The 17,334-nt window shown below is 40.1% G+C and overlaps 1 protein-coding gene across 6 annotated transcripts in view; it reads right to left on the bottom strand.

Moving 5' to 3' along the window:
• Window positions 1-5,328: 5,328 nt before the first annotated feature.
• Window positions 5,329-17,334, bottom strand: part of LOC127414253 (histone-lysine N-methyltransferase NSD2-like) — a 38,933-nt gene continuing 26,927 nt past the window's right edge. For all 6 annotated transcript variants that reach the window (XM_051652152.1, XM_051652154.1, XM_051652153.1 and 3 more), the window contains one exon: window positions 5,329-6,675. In XM_051652152.1, the coding sequence (XP_051508112.1) occupies window positions 6,365-6,675 (311 nt within the window). In that variant the 3' untranslated portion in view covers window positions 5,329-6,364. The remainder of the gene's footprint in view (window positions 6,676-17,334) is intronic.

The following is a 17,334-nucleotide window of genomic DNA, read 5'->3' as shown; positions in this document are numbered from 1 at the left end:
AAATGCACCTTTCTCCACAGGAAGCTGAAAAACTTGGCAGAGCATGGGGTCGGCATGTATTTTGTAGTGCTGGTTCGAGAAAGAGCAGGGGAGTCATCTCATTGATAAGGAAGCATTTACAATTTAAATGTCTCAAACAGATCAAATATTATGTAAGATGAGTCATTATTGTTTTGGTTGAAATACAGGGGCAAAATCTTATTTTGGCTAATATTTATGCACCCAATGCTGATGGCCTGCCGGCAGGTCTTTCCCACCTTCTCGGACCTGGGAGACAAGGAGAGGGGAAAAAAATAACATAAATAAATAAATAAATAAATAAAAGAGAGGGAAAGGCCAACACAGTGGGAGCGTGTGAAAAAAAAAACGTACTCACTGGTTCTCTGATAAGCCGTAGCCTGGTCCTCAGTCACCCCTCCACCCTCTAGCGGATGACAGCCGCTCCTCCCCGGGTGGATCGGAGGCAGTCCTCCGGCCCCTGGCAGACGGAACGCCCCGCCACATTTTGGTGGATGGTAAGGTTCTCCCGCTCCAGGCGGTCGGCAGTGAGCCCCTCCCTGCTCGCGGACGGCGGTCTACTCTTTGACCCCGCTGCGTTTTAGCGGCCAGTTGGGGTCTCCTCCGCCCCTGGCCCCTCCCCTCGCGGATGGTGGTCGTTCCTCCGCTTTCAGGTGGCCGCGGCCGCGGCTGCTCCTTTGGGATAGATGGTAGAGGCGAGGACTCTACTACGGCGCATCCCTCCTTCCCGGGTTTTGGCACCAATGTAACGGGATAAAAGGGAAAGGAGGAGGCGAGAACCAGACGAAGCATCAAAGTAATGTTTAATTAAACAAAAACACACAAACATAAATACATTCAGGGCAGCTGCCTGTAGCTCTCTCTCTCCCGAACTGCCGCCTCCGGCGGCCTTTATCCCTCTCATTGGCTTGATTAGCCTGATTAGGGGCCGGGTGTGCGTCATCACGGCCTGGCCTCGCCCTCCTCCTTGCCACAAGTATATATATGTCACTTATTCCATCTGCCAATGACTGCTCAATTGGGAATATTTTAGTTTCAGATAATGCTTTGGTGTGTTTAGAGATGTTGCCACATATAGAGAAAAGAAAATCATATAGATGCCGCTTTAATACATCCCTTCTACAGGACCTAGCATTTCAACAAATGTTAAAGACAGAAGTCAGTGTTTATGTAGAATCCAATTGGTCCTCAGTGTCCTCTGTGGGTGTGCCATGGGAGGTGCTTTAGGCAGTTCTTAGGGGGCAGATCCTACAACATGCCTCGTTCATTAAAAAGAGGGACAAGGCAGGGAAACATCTTAACAGATACATAAAACAGAGAGTTTTTTTTCCCACCATTCCTTCAGTGAAGTTTTCTGGAGGCAATATATTTACAGTACTTCTGCCACAGATATTAATAAGGCCTTTAAAGAATTTTATTTCGATCTTTATAGCTCACCATCTTCATCTACCGATAAGGATATTAGCAACTTCGTAGAGACATTAGAACTCCCTAAATTGATGAGTGATCAAAAAGACTTTCTTGACTCAGATATTAGTTTGGAGGAGCTTGTTGAGATAACTAAAGCCTTGCCAACAGGTAAGGCACCGGGGCCAAATGGTTTTGCAGCAGAACTGGCTCCACTTATGTTAGAAGTTTACACAGAGTCATTAAAGAAAGGTGAACTACAAACAAACATGACGCAAGCCCTGATCGGTCTCATTCTTAAAAAATATAAAGACCCAAATTAATGTAAAAGTTATCGTCCAGTTTCCCTGATCCAGTTTGTCTGGCTAATTGATTAAGCAGAGTAATTTCATCATTTATACATATAGATCAAGTGGGGTTTATTTGTGGTCGTAGTTCTTTTGATAATATTAGATGTTTTATAAATATTTTGTGATCAGTAGCAAATGATCAGACCCCGATCGCTGCAATCTCACTTGACACAGAGAAGGCATTTGATAGGGTGGAATGGGACTATCTTTTTAAGGTTTTGGAAGTGTACAGGTTCGGGAACACTTTTATTGGGTGGATTAAGTTACTTTATAAACAACTGTTAGCTGCAGTGCAAACTAATGGATTAATTTCAGATTTTTGTTCTCTTCGTAGGGGAACCCCGCAAGGCTGTCCTCTCTACTCTTTATTGTTCTGTCTTGCCCTGGAAACATTAGCAGCCGCAATAAGAAAAGAGGATGATTTTCCTGGCATTGTAGCAGGAGGTGTGGTCATAAACTTCTACTTTACGCAGATGATATATTATTATTTGTCTCTAACCCTAGAAGATCTATGCCTAGCCTCCATAATATAATTCATTCTTTCTCCAAAGTTTCAGGATACAGGGTGAATTGGTCTAAATCGGAAGCTTTTGCTCTGACAGCATATTGCCCTGCCACGGCTTTCCAGCTTGGCGCCTTTCAATGGCCCAAGCAAGGCATTAGGTATTTAGGTATATTATTTCCAGCAAGTTAATTTTGACCCATTAATGAAAAGGTTCTCGTGTGATGTGGATAGGTGGGCTTCACTACATTTGTCTATGGCAGGGAAGGTCAATGTTATAAAAATGAGTTGTATCCCCAAATTCATTTATCTACTACAGTCTCTCCATCAAGAAGTTCCTCTTTCTTTTTTAAACAATTTGATATAATATCTAGTCTTTTATTTGGAATGGTTAACAACCTCAGTTGCATTTTAGTAAGTTTAACAAAGGAGGTTGAGGCCTCCCCCAAAATTTTTTTTATTACTATGCTTTTAATCTTAGACACCTGGCCCACTGGTCTGTTCCACCTGAGAAAGCCCCTCCCTGGTACAACATTGAACAAGCGGTCCTTGCCCCAATCTCACCATTGCAAAGTCTTTCTATCAAACTGCCTAGAGAAGTAAAAATGCATCCCATTATTTCACTTACATTCAGTATTGACAAAGGTTTACCGTATGTTCAATTTTGATACCTAAATGTTTCTTCAACCATATGGCTGAACCCCAAATTGTGTATTAACAAGTCCCCCTTTTGCTGGAAAAATGGATGGAGAGGGGTGTTGCTACACTTGGTGACCTTTATGAAAACGGAGCTTTGAGATCATTTGAAAATATAACCCAACAATTTGGGATTTCTAGGTCTCAATTTTCCAGGTATTTATAGTTACGCCATCTACTTTGTACTATTTTTGGTGGTAGTACACAGCTCACTAAAGCTGCAGACACTTTGTATGGTGCTCACAGCCTTTGGAAAGGGGCATGAAGCATCAGTGTATTATTCCTCATTGATATATTCTTGGTGATGAGGCTTTAACAGCTCATAAGAGGTTATGGGAAAGAGATTTGAAATTTGTTTCTGTAAGAAACTATGTCTAGGGATGCAAGGGAACACCTTATTCAGTTTAAAATTTTGCATCGTTTCTTCTGGACTCCCTGGCTTGGTTTAAAGGACACACCTACCTGCTGACGATGTCAGTTGGAGGATGGAGACATAGCCCATGCTCTTTGGTTCTGTGCTAAGATTCAAGAAATCTGGGTAAGAGTCCATAATTTTATCTGTGAGGTTTTAGATACTCAAATTTCATTCTGCCCCAAAAAATTTATATTGGGTTATGGGGCGGTTATTAAAGTAGGTGACAAATATACAAAAAGCTGGGTCCAACCTAGTGTAATGATTGGCAGACAGATCATTTTTAGAAGATGGAAGTCAGTTGGTGCTCCCTCATTTCAAGAATTGTTCACCAAATTGGGCAGGGTGGTGGCATTTGAAAAGATGTCATATAAGCAGCTTGGCAGAATGGATGCTTATGGTAAGAAATGGGAAAGGTATTTGTCCTTTCTAGAAGACTCCCAGTAAGGACCATGTGGAGAGAGACAAAATTGTGGTACTAATTGTGTATTCTGTTCTTTGTGGAATTCTTCTTTTCTCTTTGTTTGTTGACTTTTATATTTTCTCAAATATTTTGTTTGTTTATATGTGTACATTGTGTAATTTAGGCTTTGACCACAGTGATGTTTGTTGAGGGACAGGGTGGGGTTGGGGGAAAGAATGGAGGTTAAAGTTGATTATGTATATACATATTTTGTTTATTCTGTTTTTTTTTTATACAAGAATCAATAAGAAGTCTTAATAACAAACTTTTTGAAATATAACCATCCGTTCATGGATCAATTTTGACCTGGCCATCAACTATGGCTTTACACATATTATGTAGATTTTTTTGTACATCTATGAATTAGATTTTTTCTTATAAGCACTTTACTTACATTTATGTCTTTCCTATACTCTCACACACATTTTTGTCTCTCACTTGGACTGTATCTTGTTTACAAACATGCACACACATTCCTGTACAAAACAGACGTGACAGATGAAACAAACAAATAAACGAAATCAAAGGTAGTACTGTCTAAAGAGGCTGTGGCGAGAGCTAAAGATAATGTACACATTAGTGTAAATAGGGCTTGAAAGAGGAAATTGTCCACATTTGTCCATCTGATAATGAATCAGCTAGCAGAATACTCATGCAATAACATTAAGCATCGGCAGCTCATGAGAGTAAATAGAATAGATTTAGCTTAAAAACATAGTAAATAAGTATTAATGTTGTATACTTGGGTTTTGATGTTTATTTGAAAAAGAATACATTGGTTTCATAAATTTTAACCAAGTTGCATTGAGAAGTTATGAGTAATAGGAAATGTATTCAAATTACTAGTAATACTCACATTAGATGTTAATATAATTTTATATTGTTATATTTAAATAACATTTCACAGAAATGTTGACATAAAATATGTCTTCACATGTATCGCAATGGTTTTGATGTAGTTTTAATGTGTATTTTGAAATGTCAAAAAACTTCTAAATTTTATTATAAAAAATGGCATATTAATTAGTAACTTATATATTTGTCAATTAACATGCCAAAATATCAATCTTTTTACATGTATGAACAGTTAAGAAGTTATTAATAACTTACAATATAAATGTAGATGAAAACCATCGGCTTAAGAAAGCTTAAATTCTACTGGGTGAAAATTGACCTGCGAAAGCAAAAGGTGTATGCAGACGCAATAGGATTAACAGTTCCAATTTACCCCTTACATGGGTAGTATGAAAGTAGATCTCAACAGTCTGCAGATAAAGTGAAAATGACTATTCTGTACACTCTGCATAGCCCTAATCATAATCAGTTCTAGTTAAACTCAAACTTTTCTTTTCTTTTTTTTTTTGGTGCAATGAGATTTTTTGTTAAATGAAAAAGATTAACAAAATATTTTTATTTTGTAAATAAAAAGATTAACAAAAGCATTCAAATTTAACAGATTGTTCACCACGACAATGAAAAAGAAAATTCTCATGTTATTCCAAACCCTCATGTTCTTCTGTGGAACACCATTCACTTTTATTGCATGAAAAAAAAAATGCAATTAAAGTAATGGTGTCTGAGACAAACATAATGCCTAACATCTTTTATGGAACATAAAAGACAATGGGAAGAAATTCATGCAGGTTTGAGTAAACACCATGAGGGCAAGTAAATCACAATTTTAATTCTTGGGTGAACTAAGCTATCCCTTTAATAAGATGTCTACTGAATTGCTTTTACTGCATTAACTTCAGCAAAGAACAAAACCATCACACATAATTGCTTCAAGAAGCTTTATTTCTCGCAACGGTCACAAGAAGCCCTGTCACGATTTGCCAATTTAAAACTCTGGATAGGTACACTTCACAGACTCATTTAACATCCTAACATATTGGTTATTCATACACAAAATGAGCTACACAAATGAACTGAGCTGAAAAAAATAAAAATAATGGTGCTGCTCTATAGTTACATAAACTCAATAACTGACTATAAAAAAAAAAAAAATTCAAGGGCTACCCATAGTGTCTTATTTAAAGATACCACTTGTTTAAAAAAAAAAAAAAAAAATGTCCTGGCACCTGTTACTAACAATAAATCCAGTATCATTATAATTTTGGTCTTTCATATACATTTCCATATACATATCTACTGTTTAAAAAAATCTATGCCAAGATTCAAAAAGTTTCAAGTTTGGCGTCGGTAATGCTGTTTTTTGAGGTGTTTGATCTGTTGGCTGTGTTGGGTACACATGCACCCAAGTGTGTCTGTATTTCTCAGTGCATACACACTCATACATGAGTGGAATATGAAGAGAGGCAGGGTGAGTGGAAAGGGACCTGATTTAGCAGCTCTGTGGAGCTCTACAGTGTTAACACGCTTCCCTGATCAGACACATGCAGTGCTTTCAGTTTGGCAGAACAGTCACGGCGACGTCAAAATCACTGAATCATTTGGAGAGGGAAAGGAGGCGGAGTTAGTGGGAGGACGGGCATGTTCCATTGTTCTATAACCCACTACACCTCTGCAGCCTTTTTAGACCTCTTTTTAAGAGCCGTTTTGCTGTTGGTTTTAGACTCTGCTCTGCGTCTATACTTTCTTGGTTTGGTGGTGGAGGGCTTGGTGTGGGTTTTCTCCACCGGGATCTCTGCTTGGAGGCAGAGATCCGAGTCTTCATGTTCCTGGCAGCAGAGCTGACCTGTGAGTGGGTGCGCCCGCAGTGCCCCCTCTTGGTGAGCCTTGCAAAAGGAGTTAGGGCACAGCTGGCAGAAAGCATCAGAGTTCTTTCCACACACATCACAGTGATGCCACGGGCAGTCCCAGCGACCTAGAGACAACACAGAGCTCAAATTACATTGGCACAGGGATATTCACCCTCAAAACAAGAAAAAAGAAAAAGAGAAAAGTTAAAAGGAAAGTGGATATATACAAATATGTACAAAAATAGGTGAATTTTAAAATCAATGGAAATGAACAATAGCTACTTTTGTACTGTCATATTGCTAGATTAATTAGCATTCCCACACAACCACCAAATGGTGTTAAACCTCTATGATGTTATTTGCCTGCCATCATCTTTAATCAGCTACTCTGGACAGTTTGTAGCTATAGTGAAGTATATTAGTAATTAACGCTTGGATGAATAGAAGATCATTCGTTTGAGCGTCTGTCCAAACTGACCTTTTTTTCTCACAATGTAGCTAGCAAAATCAAAATAGTTTTTAGCCCCATGTCACAGGGCTTGGGTGTAATTAAAAAATTAATTACTGTAATTACTTTTAGTACAAAAAGTAGTGTAGCACACAATGTTTGTAATCTGTTACAGTTACTGCCCTTGAATTAATTACTTTTAATTACTTGGGTTTCACATTTCATTTTTCTGATTAACACTTTTATTGATTCAGACACAAACAGAAAAGCAAACAGATATACACCGAATCAACTTTTAACCCCCATAATTCCCTTTCGCCCTCCCAATCCCCAACCCCACCCAACCCCCAACAAACATCCCTGTGGTCCAACTTAATACACACACAAAAAACTATATATATATATATATATATTTTGTAAAAACACATCTCTTCACTTCCCCTCCCCGAGAGCCCTCCAAATATGCCAAATAGCTGCCCCATTTTTCATTAAACAATTCCAAGTTTCCCTGCCTTCTATATGACATTTCTTTGAATGCTGCCACCCTGCCCATGTCTATGCACCACTCTCGAAATGAGGGTGCTCCAGCCGACCTCCATCCCCTAATGATGACCTGCCTGCTGATCATAACACTGGCTAGGACCCAATTTTTTATATATTTATCCCCTATATTAATGACCGCCTCATCACCTAAAATACAGAGTCTGGGACAAAATGACATTTGAGTGTCCAATACGTCACACATAAAACTCTGAACCCTCAACAAAAAATCTTGGATCTTAACACACCACCAAAAAACAAGAGTTGCGTCCCCATTTTCAGACTGGCATCGCCAGCAGGTGGGCGTGTCTTTAAGACCAAGCCTATACAATCTAGAGGGGGTCCAATAGAGTCGATGTAAAATCTCCCATAATCTCTTGAGAGAAGTTGAAGCTCCGTCCCCCAGACTCTTAATTAGCAGGGAGTAATACATTGATGCCTTATGGCCTTTTCCAAAAGCAGTAATCACCACTTCCAGAGTATCTGCCACATTAGGGGGGTGTATGCTACTCCCAAAAATAGTACAAAGCAGGTGGCGCAGCTGTAAATACTGAGATATGGGAATCCTAAAATGTTGAACCAAATTTTCAAAGGATCTCAACATTCCACTCTCATTCAAGTCACCGAGTGTACTAACCTCCCTCACAATCTACTCTGTCCAGCAGAAAGGGGACTTATTAATACATAATTTTGGGTTCAGCCATATACTTGAAGCAGCATTTAAATAAATGTCTGAATTAAACACTCTGGACACTTTTGTCCATACCGCGTGCAAATGCGAGATAACTGTGTAACTTCTCTGGTTAGTTTGATAGAAAGGCTTTGCAATGGTGAAATAGGGGCAAGAACTTCCTGTTCAATACAAAACCAGGGAGGGGCTCTCTCAGGTGGAAGTATAATAAAACAAAATCTTGTGTAGGCCTAGCCCACCTTTGTCAATCGGCCTATGCAATTTAAATGAAATGTAATCTGGGATGTTTAACATTCCAAATGAAGGACTTTGCTATCAAATTGCTTGAAATAAGAGAGTGGGACATCTACAGTGAGACTGTAGCAGGTAGTTGAATTTTGGAATACAACTCATTTTAATAACATTAACCTTCCCAATCATAGATAAATGTAATGAAGCCCACATCGCTCGAAAATATAATTTTTTTTATTAAAGGGTCATTTTTTAGTTAGTTAAAATTAACTAACTAAATCACACAAATATGCTGTGAATAAAATGCCCAAATACTTATTGCCCTGTTTGGGCCACTGGAAGGTGCCCTGCCGGGTGCCCCTATCCAGAGTAAAATAATCTGAAATGAATCAATTTGTTTGTACCTTTTGGATCTTTGTCCTTTTTAAGAATCAGTCTGATCCGGGCTTGTGTCATGGTTGGCGGAAGCTTTCCATTCTTTAATGATTCCGTATAATCTTCTAACAAAAGTGGAGCCAGTTCTGTAGCATAAAATCTAAAAAATTCAGTGGCAGATCCATCTGGCCCCAGAGCCTTGCCTGTAGGCAAAGCATTAATTACCTCACCAAGCTCCTCCAAGTTTATCTCAGAATCAAGATAATTTTTTTGCTCAGTCGTCAGTTTAGGAAGTTCTAATGGTTCCACAAAGTTTCTAATATCGTCATCAGTAGACGAAGACGTGGAACTAGAGAGATCAAGATATAATTCTTTAAAAGCATTATTAATATCAATGGCCGAGGTAAATATTTGCATGGTAGAAAAAGACTCTCTCTGTTTTATATAACTAGTCAAAAGCTTCCCTTCTTTGTCACCCGACTCAAAGTATGTCTGTCTTGCCCTGAATAGCCAAAACTCCACCTTCCGTGACAAAATAGTATTATATCTGTATTTCAATCGGGTCAATTCTCTGAGGCCATAAGACGACATTCAGCGCTTCAGCTCTGCCTCGGCACTTTTAATATTCCCTTCCAATTCCACGAGTTCTTGTGCTTTGGATTTTTTTGGTGAATGAGTCATACTGTATGATCCGACCCCTAAGAACCACCTTAAGTGCCTCCCAAGCCACGCCACAGAGGATACTGAGGACCAGTTGGTCTCCATATAGGCATTGATTTCAGCTTTTAGCATTTGCTGGAATTCAGGATTTTGCACACAAAGCGCCAACTATATTATTTCTTTTTCTCCATATGTGGCAACACCTCTAAACACACCAGGGCGTGATCTGTTTCCAATTGAGCAATAAACAACAGATGAATTGAGGGACTTGGATATAAAAAAAAAATAAAAAATAAAAATCTATTCGAGTAAATCTTATGGACTGAAGAAAACAATTTATAGTCCCTACCAGATGGGTTCAAAAGTCTCCAAATATCTGTAAGACCAAGATTTTTACACATCCTGCAAAGCATCACTGTTGCTCTAGGGGGGCTTGCACACTTGCTTCACTATGATCAAGGACTGAGTCCATCAAAAGATTAAAATCTCCTCACAATATTATATCATGAGGGGTGCCAGCGGCTTGCAACATCCCTTCAAGATCTATAAAAAAAAAAAAAGCCCTGATCATCAACATTAGGTGCATAAATATTCACCAAAGACTTTGTCCCTGAATTTCAGCTAAAACAATAATGACTCTTCCTAATTTTTCTTTACTCTTGAGACATTTGAATTGTAGAGGTATACTTGGTGTAATTACTCCCCTGCTCTTATTTGAGCTAGCACTATAAAAAAGAAAAAATTTTCCAAATGTTTCAGCTTCCTGTGAGGAAAGGTGCATTTCTTGAAGAAACACTATATCATATTTCTTACGCTTAAGAAAATAACCTTCCTTCTTTTTATGGGTGCCCAACCCATTCACATTCCACATGGAGAGAGACAATCCACTCATTTTAACATTTGACATTGACATGTAAGAAAAAAATCAATTGTGTGTCAAAAACAGGATTAAAAAACCACATTCCAACATTAGTGCAACAGTCAACCCCCAAACATTCCCCAGAAACAAACAGAAAAACAAAAAAACAAAATGTGCACATTAATCCCGCGCACGACAGCGCCAACTGCCGTCCATCCCTCCAAACTCTAACAGTCCATGTACGCATATGAGAACCTCTGCGGCAACTTTGCCGTCGGATTGCTCAAGTCTGGAGATTCTATACAAATTTTATGAGACAGAATTACACAGCAAAAGATAATCTATAAAACAAACTCCAATAGGCAGAATAAACACAAACAGTGTGTAGCTTCATCCATAAAACTGTCCTAAAGGTGTATTATTCTACAAAATAAACTCCAGCCGCTAGGCGGAACCAGTACAAAAATAGCGCACAGATTCTTCAGACAGTCAAACGAATGTTCAGTGAGCTGGTTCATTCGAGGTGCAACATGAGTACAAGCAAATGACTTATTCACTCCAATGACATTGCAAGAAATACTCCACAAAATAAACTCCAGCCGATAGGCGGCACCAGCACAAAAAAACGTGCAGTTTCCTCAAACTGTCAAGCGGATGTTCAGTGAGTTGGCCCACTTGGCTGCAACATGAGTGTGTGCAAATGACTTACTCCAATGATTTAATAAACTCCAGCCGATAGGCGGAATAAGCACAAAGAGCGTATAGATTCATTCACAAAACCGTCCTGAAGCTGTGTTGCTCTACAAAATTAAAAAGCACAAAAAGAGCACGCAGAATCTTCAAACAGTCAAGTGGATGTTCAATAAGCCAGCCCACCCGGCTGCAAAGTGAGCACCACAACACGACCTACTCCGTTGACTTTATGAAGGACATCGCTTGCTGTGGGAATGTGAATGTGTTACGGCCATCCTTAGCATCTATTCTCAATTTGGCCGGGAATATCAGTTTAAAAGCGAACTTCCGTTGATGTAAAAGTTTCTTGCATTCCTTGAATCGATCAAGTTTCTCTCGTCGAGTTCGCAAAGTCTGGGAACAAGAAAATGCTGTGGTTCTTCCAGAAAAGCCTTCCTTTACTCCTTGCCTCACATAACACAAGATCTTTATCGGATGATCTCAGAAATTTGGTCAGAATTGATTGGGGCCTGTTTCCCGTCAGCAGATCGCCGAGCCAGAACCCTTTGAGCTCACTTGATTTCCAGCTTATGGCCTGCTATGTCGAGCAGACTCGGAAAGAGCCCGTCCAGGAATTCCACCATATTCTGTCCCTCTGCTCCCTCCGGGACTCCCACGATACGGACGTTATTCCACCGGCTACGGTTTTCCATATCCTCCAACTTCTCCTAGACATGCTCTCCAAATCCATCTTGGTTGATAGCGGATTAGCAGAAAATTCCTTCTCCAATGATTCCAGATAATCGATCCGTTTCTCGACATCCCCCACTCTTGTGACCACATCAGTAAATTTCACCTCCATGGCAGTGTTCAATCGACGTATTACAGCAAGATCCTCAAAGTCAGCAACGACCTTCGTCAGTATTGCTGACATGTTCATCATCTCTCGTCGAATTTCCCGAAACTCTCCTTTCAAATCAACTCTCTGGTCCGTGGCCTTCTCAGGGGTGTCCGCCTGAACACAAGTGTCTTGTAATGTCTCCAGAGCCCGAGGATTTTGAATTCTTTGACATATTGTCCTCCTAGAACAGTTATGGAACAGAGTGTATCGAATCTCACCGATTTATGTCATTAAAAGGTATCAAAACCAGCAAAGTGCAGAGCTCGCCGTTCACACGTCCGATCCTCGCATAGCATCATGTGACTCTGGGTTACCCATTTCTAAAATAATTATATGTAGAATAAATTTATAGCATGAATTATGTTAATATGTACAGTGCTGTGGAAAAGTATTTGCCCCCATCCTGATTTCTTCGATTTTTGTGTATATCTCATACTAAATTGTTTCAAATTCTACCATAAAACAAAGGCAATCTGAGTAAACACAAAATACAGTTTTTAAATGATATTATTTATTGAAGCAAAAAGGTTATCCAATACCAACTGGGCCTGTGTGAAAGTATTTGCCCTTAGTTACTAAATCCCCAAATCTATGAAACTGCATTCATAATGGGTTCAGATGGACTAGACACACCCTGTCCTAATTAGTGCCAGTCCTGTTCAATCAAATCAACACCTAAATAGATCTTTTTCAGCAGCTCTGGGACTCCAAAGAACCACAGTGAGAGCCATTATCTTTAAATGGATAAAACTTGGCACAGTAGTGAACCTTCCCAGAAGTGGCCGATCTTACAAAATTCCTCCAAGAGCACAGCGATTTATCCAGGTAGTCACAAAAAAGCCAAGGACAACATCCAAGGAACTGCAGGCCTCTCTCGCATCAAAAAAGGTCACTGTTCATGACTCCACAATCAGAAAGACACTGGGCAAAATAATTCATCAGTGGAAGAGTGGCAAGGCAAAAACCACTGCTAACCCATAAGAACATTAAGGCTCATCTGAATTTTGCCAAAACACACCTTGATGATCCTCAAACCTTTTGGGAGAATGTTCTGTAGACTGATGAGTCGAAAGTGGAACTGTTTGGAAGACAGGGGTCCCGTTACATCTGGCGTAAATCAAACACCGAATTCCACAAAAAGAACATAATACCTACGGTCAAGCATGGTGGTGGTAGTGTGATGGTGTGGGGATGCTTTGCTGCTTCAGGGCCAGGGCGACTTGTAATAATTGAGGGAAACATGAATTCTGCTCTCTAATAGAAAATCCTAAAGGAGAACTTCCGGTCATCCGTCCATGAGTTGAAGCTCAAGGGCAACGCGATTACGCAGCAAGACAATGATCCAAAGCATAGGAGTAATTCCACCTCTGAATGGCAAAAAAGAAGCTAAATTCAAGTCTTGGAGTGGCCTAGTCAAAGTACTGACTTGAACCCGATTGAGATGCTGTGGCAGGACCTTAAACTGGCAGTTCATGCTCGAAAACCCTCCAATGTGGCTGAACTAAAGCAGTTCTGCAAAGAAGAGTGGGCCAAAATTCCACCACTGCCTTGTGAAAGGCTGATCTCCAGTTATCAGAAGCGTTTGGTTGCGGTTGTTGCTGCTAAAGGTGGCACAACCAGCTATTAAGTTTAAGGGGGCATTTAGTTTTTCAAATGGGTGATATAGGTGTTGGATAACTTTTTTGCTTCAATAAAAAATATATACAGCATATATTTGAAAACTGTATTTTGTGTTTACTCAGGTTGCCTTTGTTTTATGTTATACCTCGTTTAAAGATCTTAAACAATTTAGTATGAAAAATACACAAAAACAGAAGAAATCAGGAAGGGGGCAGATACTTTTCCACAGCACTGTACATTTGTTTGCATTTCTGGGACAGCTGAAGCGTGTGCACTCCCTAACGTGTCAATGAACGAGGAGGAAATATAGACATTATTTTGAATTAGTTGAGTGGAAAAGCGCTTTTCTGTGAATTTTTTTTTAGAAATCAACTTAAGTAACTAGTAATGTGGTAACTTTTTCAATGAAGTAATCTTAAATCAGTAATCTGATTACAATTTTAGAGTTTTAATTAGTAATTTGTAGTAAATTACTTTGTTTACTTGTAGGTAGTGTTGGGTAAGCAACAGTAATATCTTAAGCCCCGTACACACATGCAGCGGCTTTCAGCGACACGATCCCCTTCATTTTCAATGAGAGCTGGTGACCTCTGGCGACTAAATGTGGGCGTGGCGAGCGACACGACAAAATTGAGAAAAGTTTAACTTTATGCAAATGAGGAGCGACTTTCGGGAGCGACAACCAATAGGAGTGAAGACGGTGTCACTGGCTCACTTGCTCAGTGAAGTTTAACGGAGACTCGCATGTGGTAAAGACAAACAGGTTTTGTGAAATATGCGGAAATACGTGCCTGATTTTGAATTCATAACATGTATACATACATTATAAAACATTGAAAATAGCAGTAAAAAGTTAGTTATGTGCTGGAGAGAAAAAACTCTTAACAGCACAAGCACTCTGTCAACACACCTGATGCAGCAACTGCTCCACATTAAACTGTATGCTTATTATAATCTTTGAAGTGTTTATAAAGTGCTCTTGTGCGCTGGACATCTTGGGTCGTGTTTTTTCCGCTTCATCATGCAACATATTTTTCACTCCTGTAACGTAGGGCTGGCGATATGGACCAAAAATCACATCTCTGTATTTTTAAGCTGAATGGCAATTCACGGTATATATTGTAAGACATCGGATACTTCATATGCCACTGCCTGAACCTTGGACTTAGGATGGACCCCACCGAACCTCACCAAAATGACCTGCAGGTTGAACTGCGATGCACCTCATTAATCTCTGCCTGCTTCACCTTTGTCTATTGATGGACTACACTCTTGAAATGGAATACATAGATTATCATTTAATTGACAACAAAAGCCTTCATCAGCCAACTAACAAAGGACAATGCATCTATATAAACTTCTGCAGTTAATCCAGAATGGACTTCAAAAGACATTAGTCATTAATCTTAGGGTACGTATACAGGACAACGATGTACTAAAAATGGAAAAGTTTTTCCTTTGCGTTTTTGAAAAGATTCGCGTACAGACGACAACGTTGTCAAAACGATCCCCGTTCACACGGATCCGTGAAAACGACTAAAAACGCTGTATTATGCATGCCAGGCCAGTAGTTGGCGATGTCACTTTGTAAAGAAACACTACGCGCCTGCGCACATAAGCATTCTTCCACAGAGCAGTGAATACAAACAATGAAGATGGAAAGCATCGAGCAATTTTGTCTGGACGGACGACGAGGTTGCTTTATTACTACTTTGCTGGAGAAGCGTCAATAAACTCAAAATCTTGAGCAGCACAAACACAGTCCTGTAGTCTGCCACTGTAGTTTTGAATGCCTCGCATGTTGTTTTGAAGTACTCGCGCGTGCATATAGAATGAACTCTAAAGATTATTCAATAAACTCTGCTCATTTTTACCATCACTTCATCTCCTGCCTTCTTCTGTATTCCCCCTGCTGACTCTTGGGCTGGTAGAAGAGTGAGTTAACATAAGCTGTTGATGTTGACTGGTTTTGGATACAGTGCATCCGGAAAGTATTCACAGCGCTTCACTTTTTCCACATTTTGTTATGTTACAGCCTTATTCCAAAATGGATTAAATTAATTATTTTCCTCAAAATTCTACAAACAATACCCCATAATGACAACATGAAAGAAGTTTGTTTGAAATCTTTGCAAATTTATTAAAAATAAAAAACAAAAAACATCACATGTACATAAGCATTCACAGCCTTTGCCATGACACTCAAAATTGAGCTCAGGTGCATCCTGTTTCCACTGATCATCCTTGAGATATTTCTACAACTTAATTGGAGTCCACCTGTGATTTGGAAAGGCACACACCTGTCTATATAAGGTCCCACAGTTAACAGTGCATGTCAGAGCACAAACCAAGCCATGAAGTCCAAGGAATTGTCTCTAGACCTCCGAGACAGGATTGTATCGAGGCACAGATCTGGGGAAGGGTACAGAAAAATTTCTGCAGCATTGAAGGTCCCAATGAGCACAGTGGCCTCCATCATCCGTAAATGGAAGAAGTTTGGAACCACCAGGACTCTTCCTAGAGCTGGCCGCCCGGCCAAACTGAGCGATCGGGGGAGAAGGGCCTTAGTCAGGGAGGTGACCAAGAACCTGATGGTCACTCTGACAGAGCTCCAGCATTTCTCTGTGGAGAGAGGAGAACAACCATCTCTGCAGCACTCCACCAATCAGGCCTGTATGGTAGAGTGGCCAGACGGAAGCCACTCCTCAGTAAAAGGCACATGACAGCCCGCCTGGAGTTTGCCAAAAGGCACCTGAAGGACTCTCAGACCATGAGAAACAAAAACTGAACTCTTTGGCCTGAATGGCAAGCGTCATGTCTGGAGGAAACCAGGCACCACTCATCACCTGGCCAATACCATCCCTACAGTGAAACATGGTGGTGGCAGCATCATGCTGTGGGGATGTTTTTCAGCGGCAGGAACTGGGAGACTAGTCAGGATCGAGGGAAAGATGAATGCAGCAATGTACAGAGACATCCTTGATGAAAACCTGCTCCAGAATGCTCTGGACCTCAGACTGGGGCGAAGGTTCATCTTCCAACAGGACAATGACCCTAAGCACACAGCCAAGATAACAAAGGAGTGGCTCCGGGACAACTCCGTGAATGTCCTTGAGTGGCCCAGCCAGAGCCCAGACTTGAACCCGATTTAACATCTCTGGAGAGATCTGAAAATGGCTGTGCACCGATGCTCCTCATCCAACCTGATGGAGCTCGAGAGGTCCTGCAAAGAAGAATGGGAGAAACTGCCCAAAAATAGGTGTGCCAAGCTTGTAGCATCATCCTCAAAGACTTGAGGCTGTAATTGGTGCCAAAGGTGCTTCAACAAAGTACTGAGTAAAGGCTGTGAATACTTATGTACATGTGATTTTTTCCATTTTTGTATTTTTTTCAAACAAACTTCTTTCACATTTTCATTATGGGGTATTGTTTGTAGAATTTTGAGGAAAATAATGAATTTAATCAATTTTGGAATAAGGCTGTAACATAACAAAATGTGGAAAAAGTGAAGCGCTGTGAATACTTTCCGGATGCACTGTATCAGACAGAACTGATATATGGATATCTTCTGACGGAGAGAGAGGTCTTGTGTACACTGGATCTAACATGCATTTTCACTGCCTCATGTTTTCATATTCTAAGCATATCACTGAATACTGTACATGGCATCACATCTGTCTATAGGCTATATACATAAGCGGTGGGCGAATGAATTGCAGGGTAAAGGTACATCAAATAAAAGTAAATAAATAAATAACATTTATAATACAAATACATTTTTCCCATC

Source organism: Myxocyprinus asiaticus, chromosome 23 (assembly GCF_019703515.2).
Source record: "Myxocyprinus asiaticus isolate MX2 ecotype Aquarium Trade chromosome 23, UBuf_Myxa_2, whole genome shotgun sequence".
NCBI lineage: Eukaryota > Metazoa > Chordata > Actinopteri > Cypriniformes > Catostomidae > Myxocyprinus > Myxocyprinus asiaticus.
This window is presented reverse-complemented; position numbering and strand designations above follow the sequence as displayed.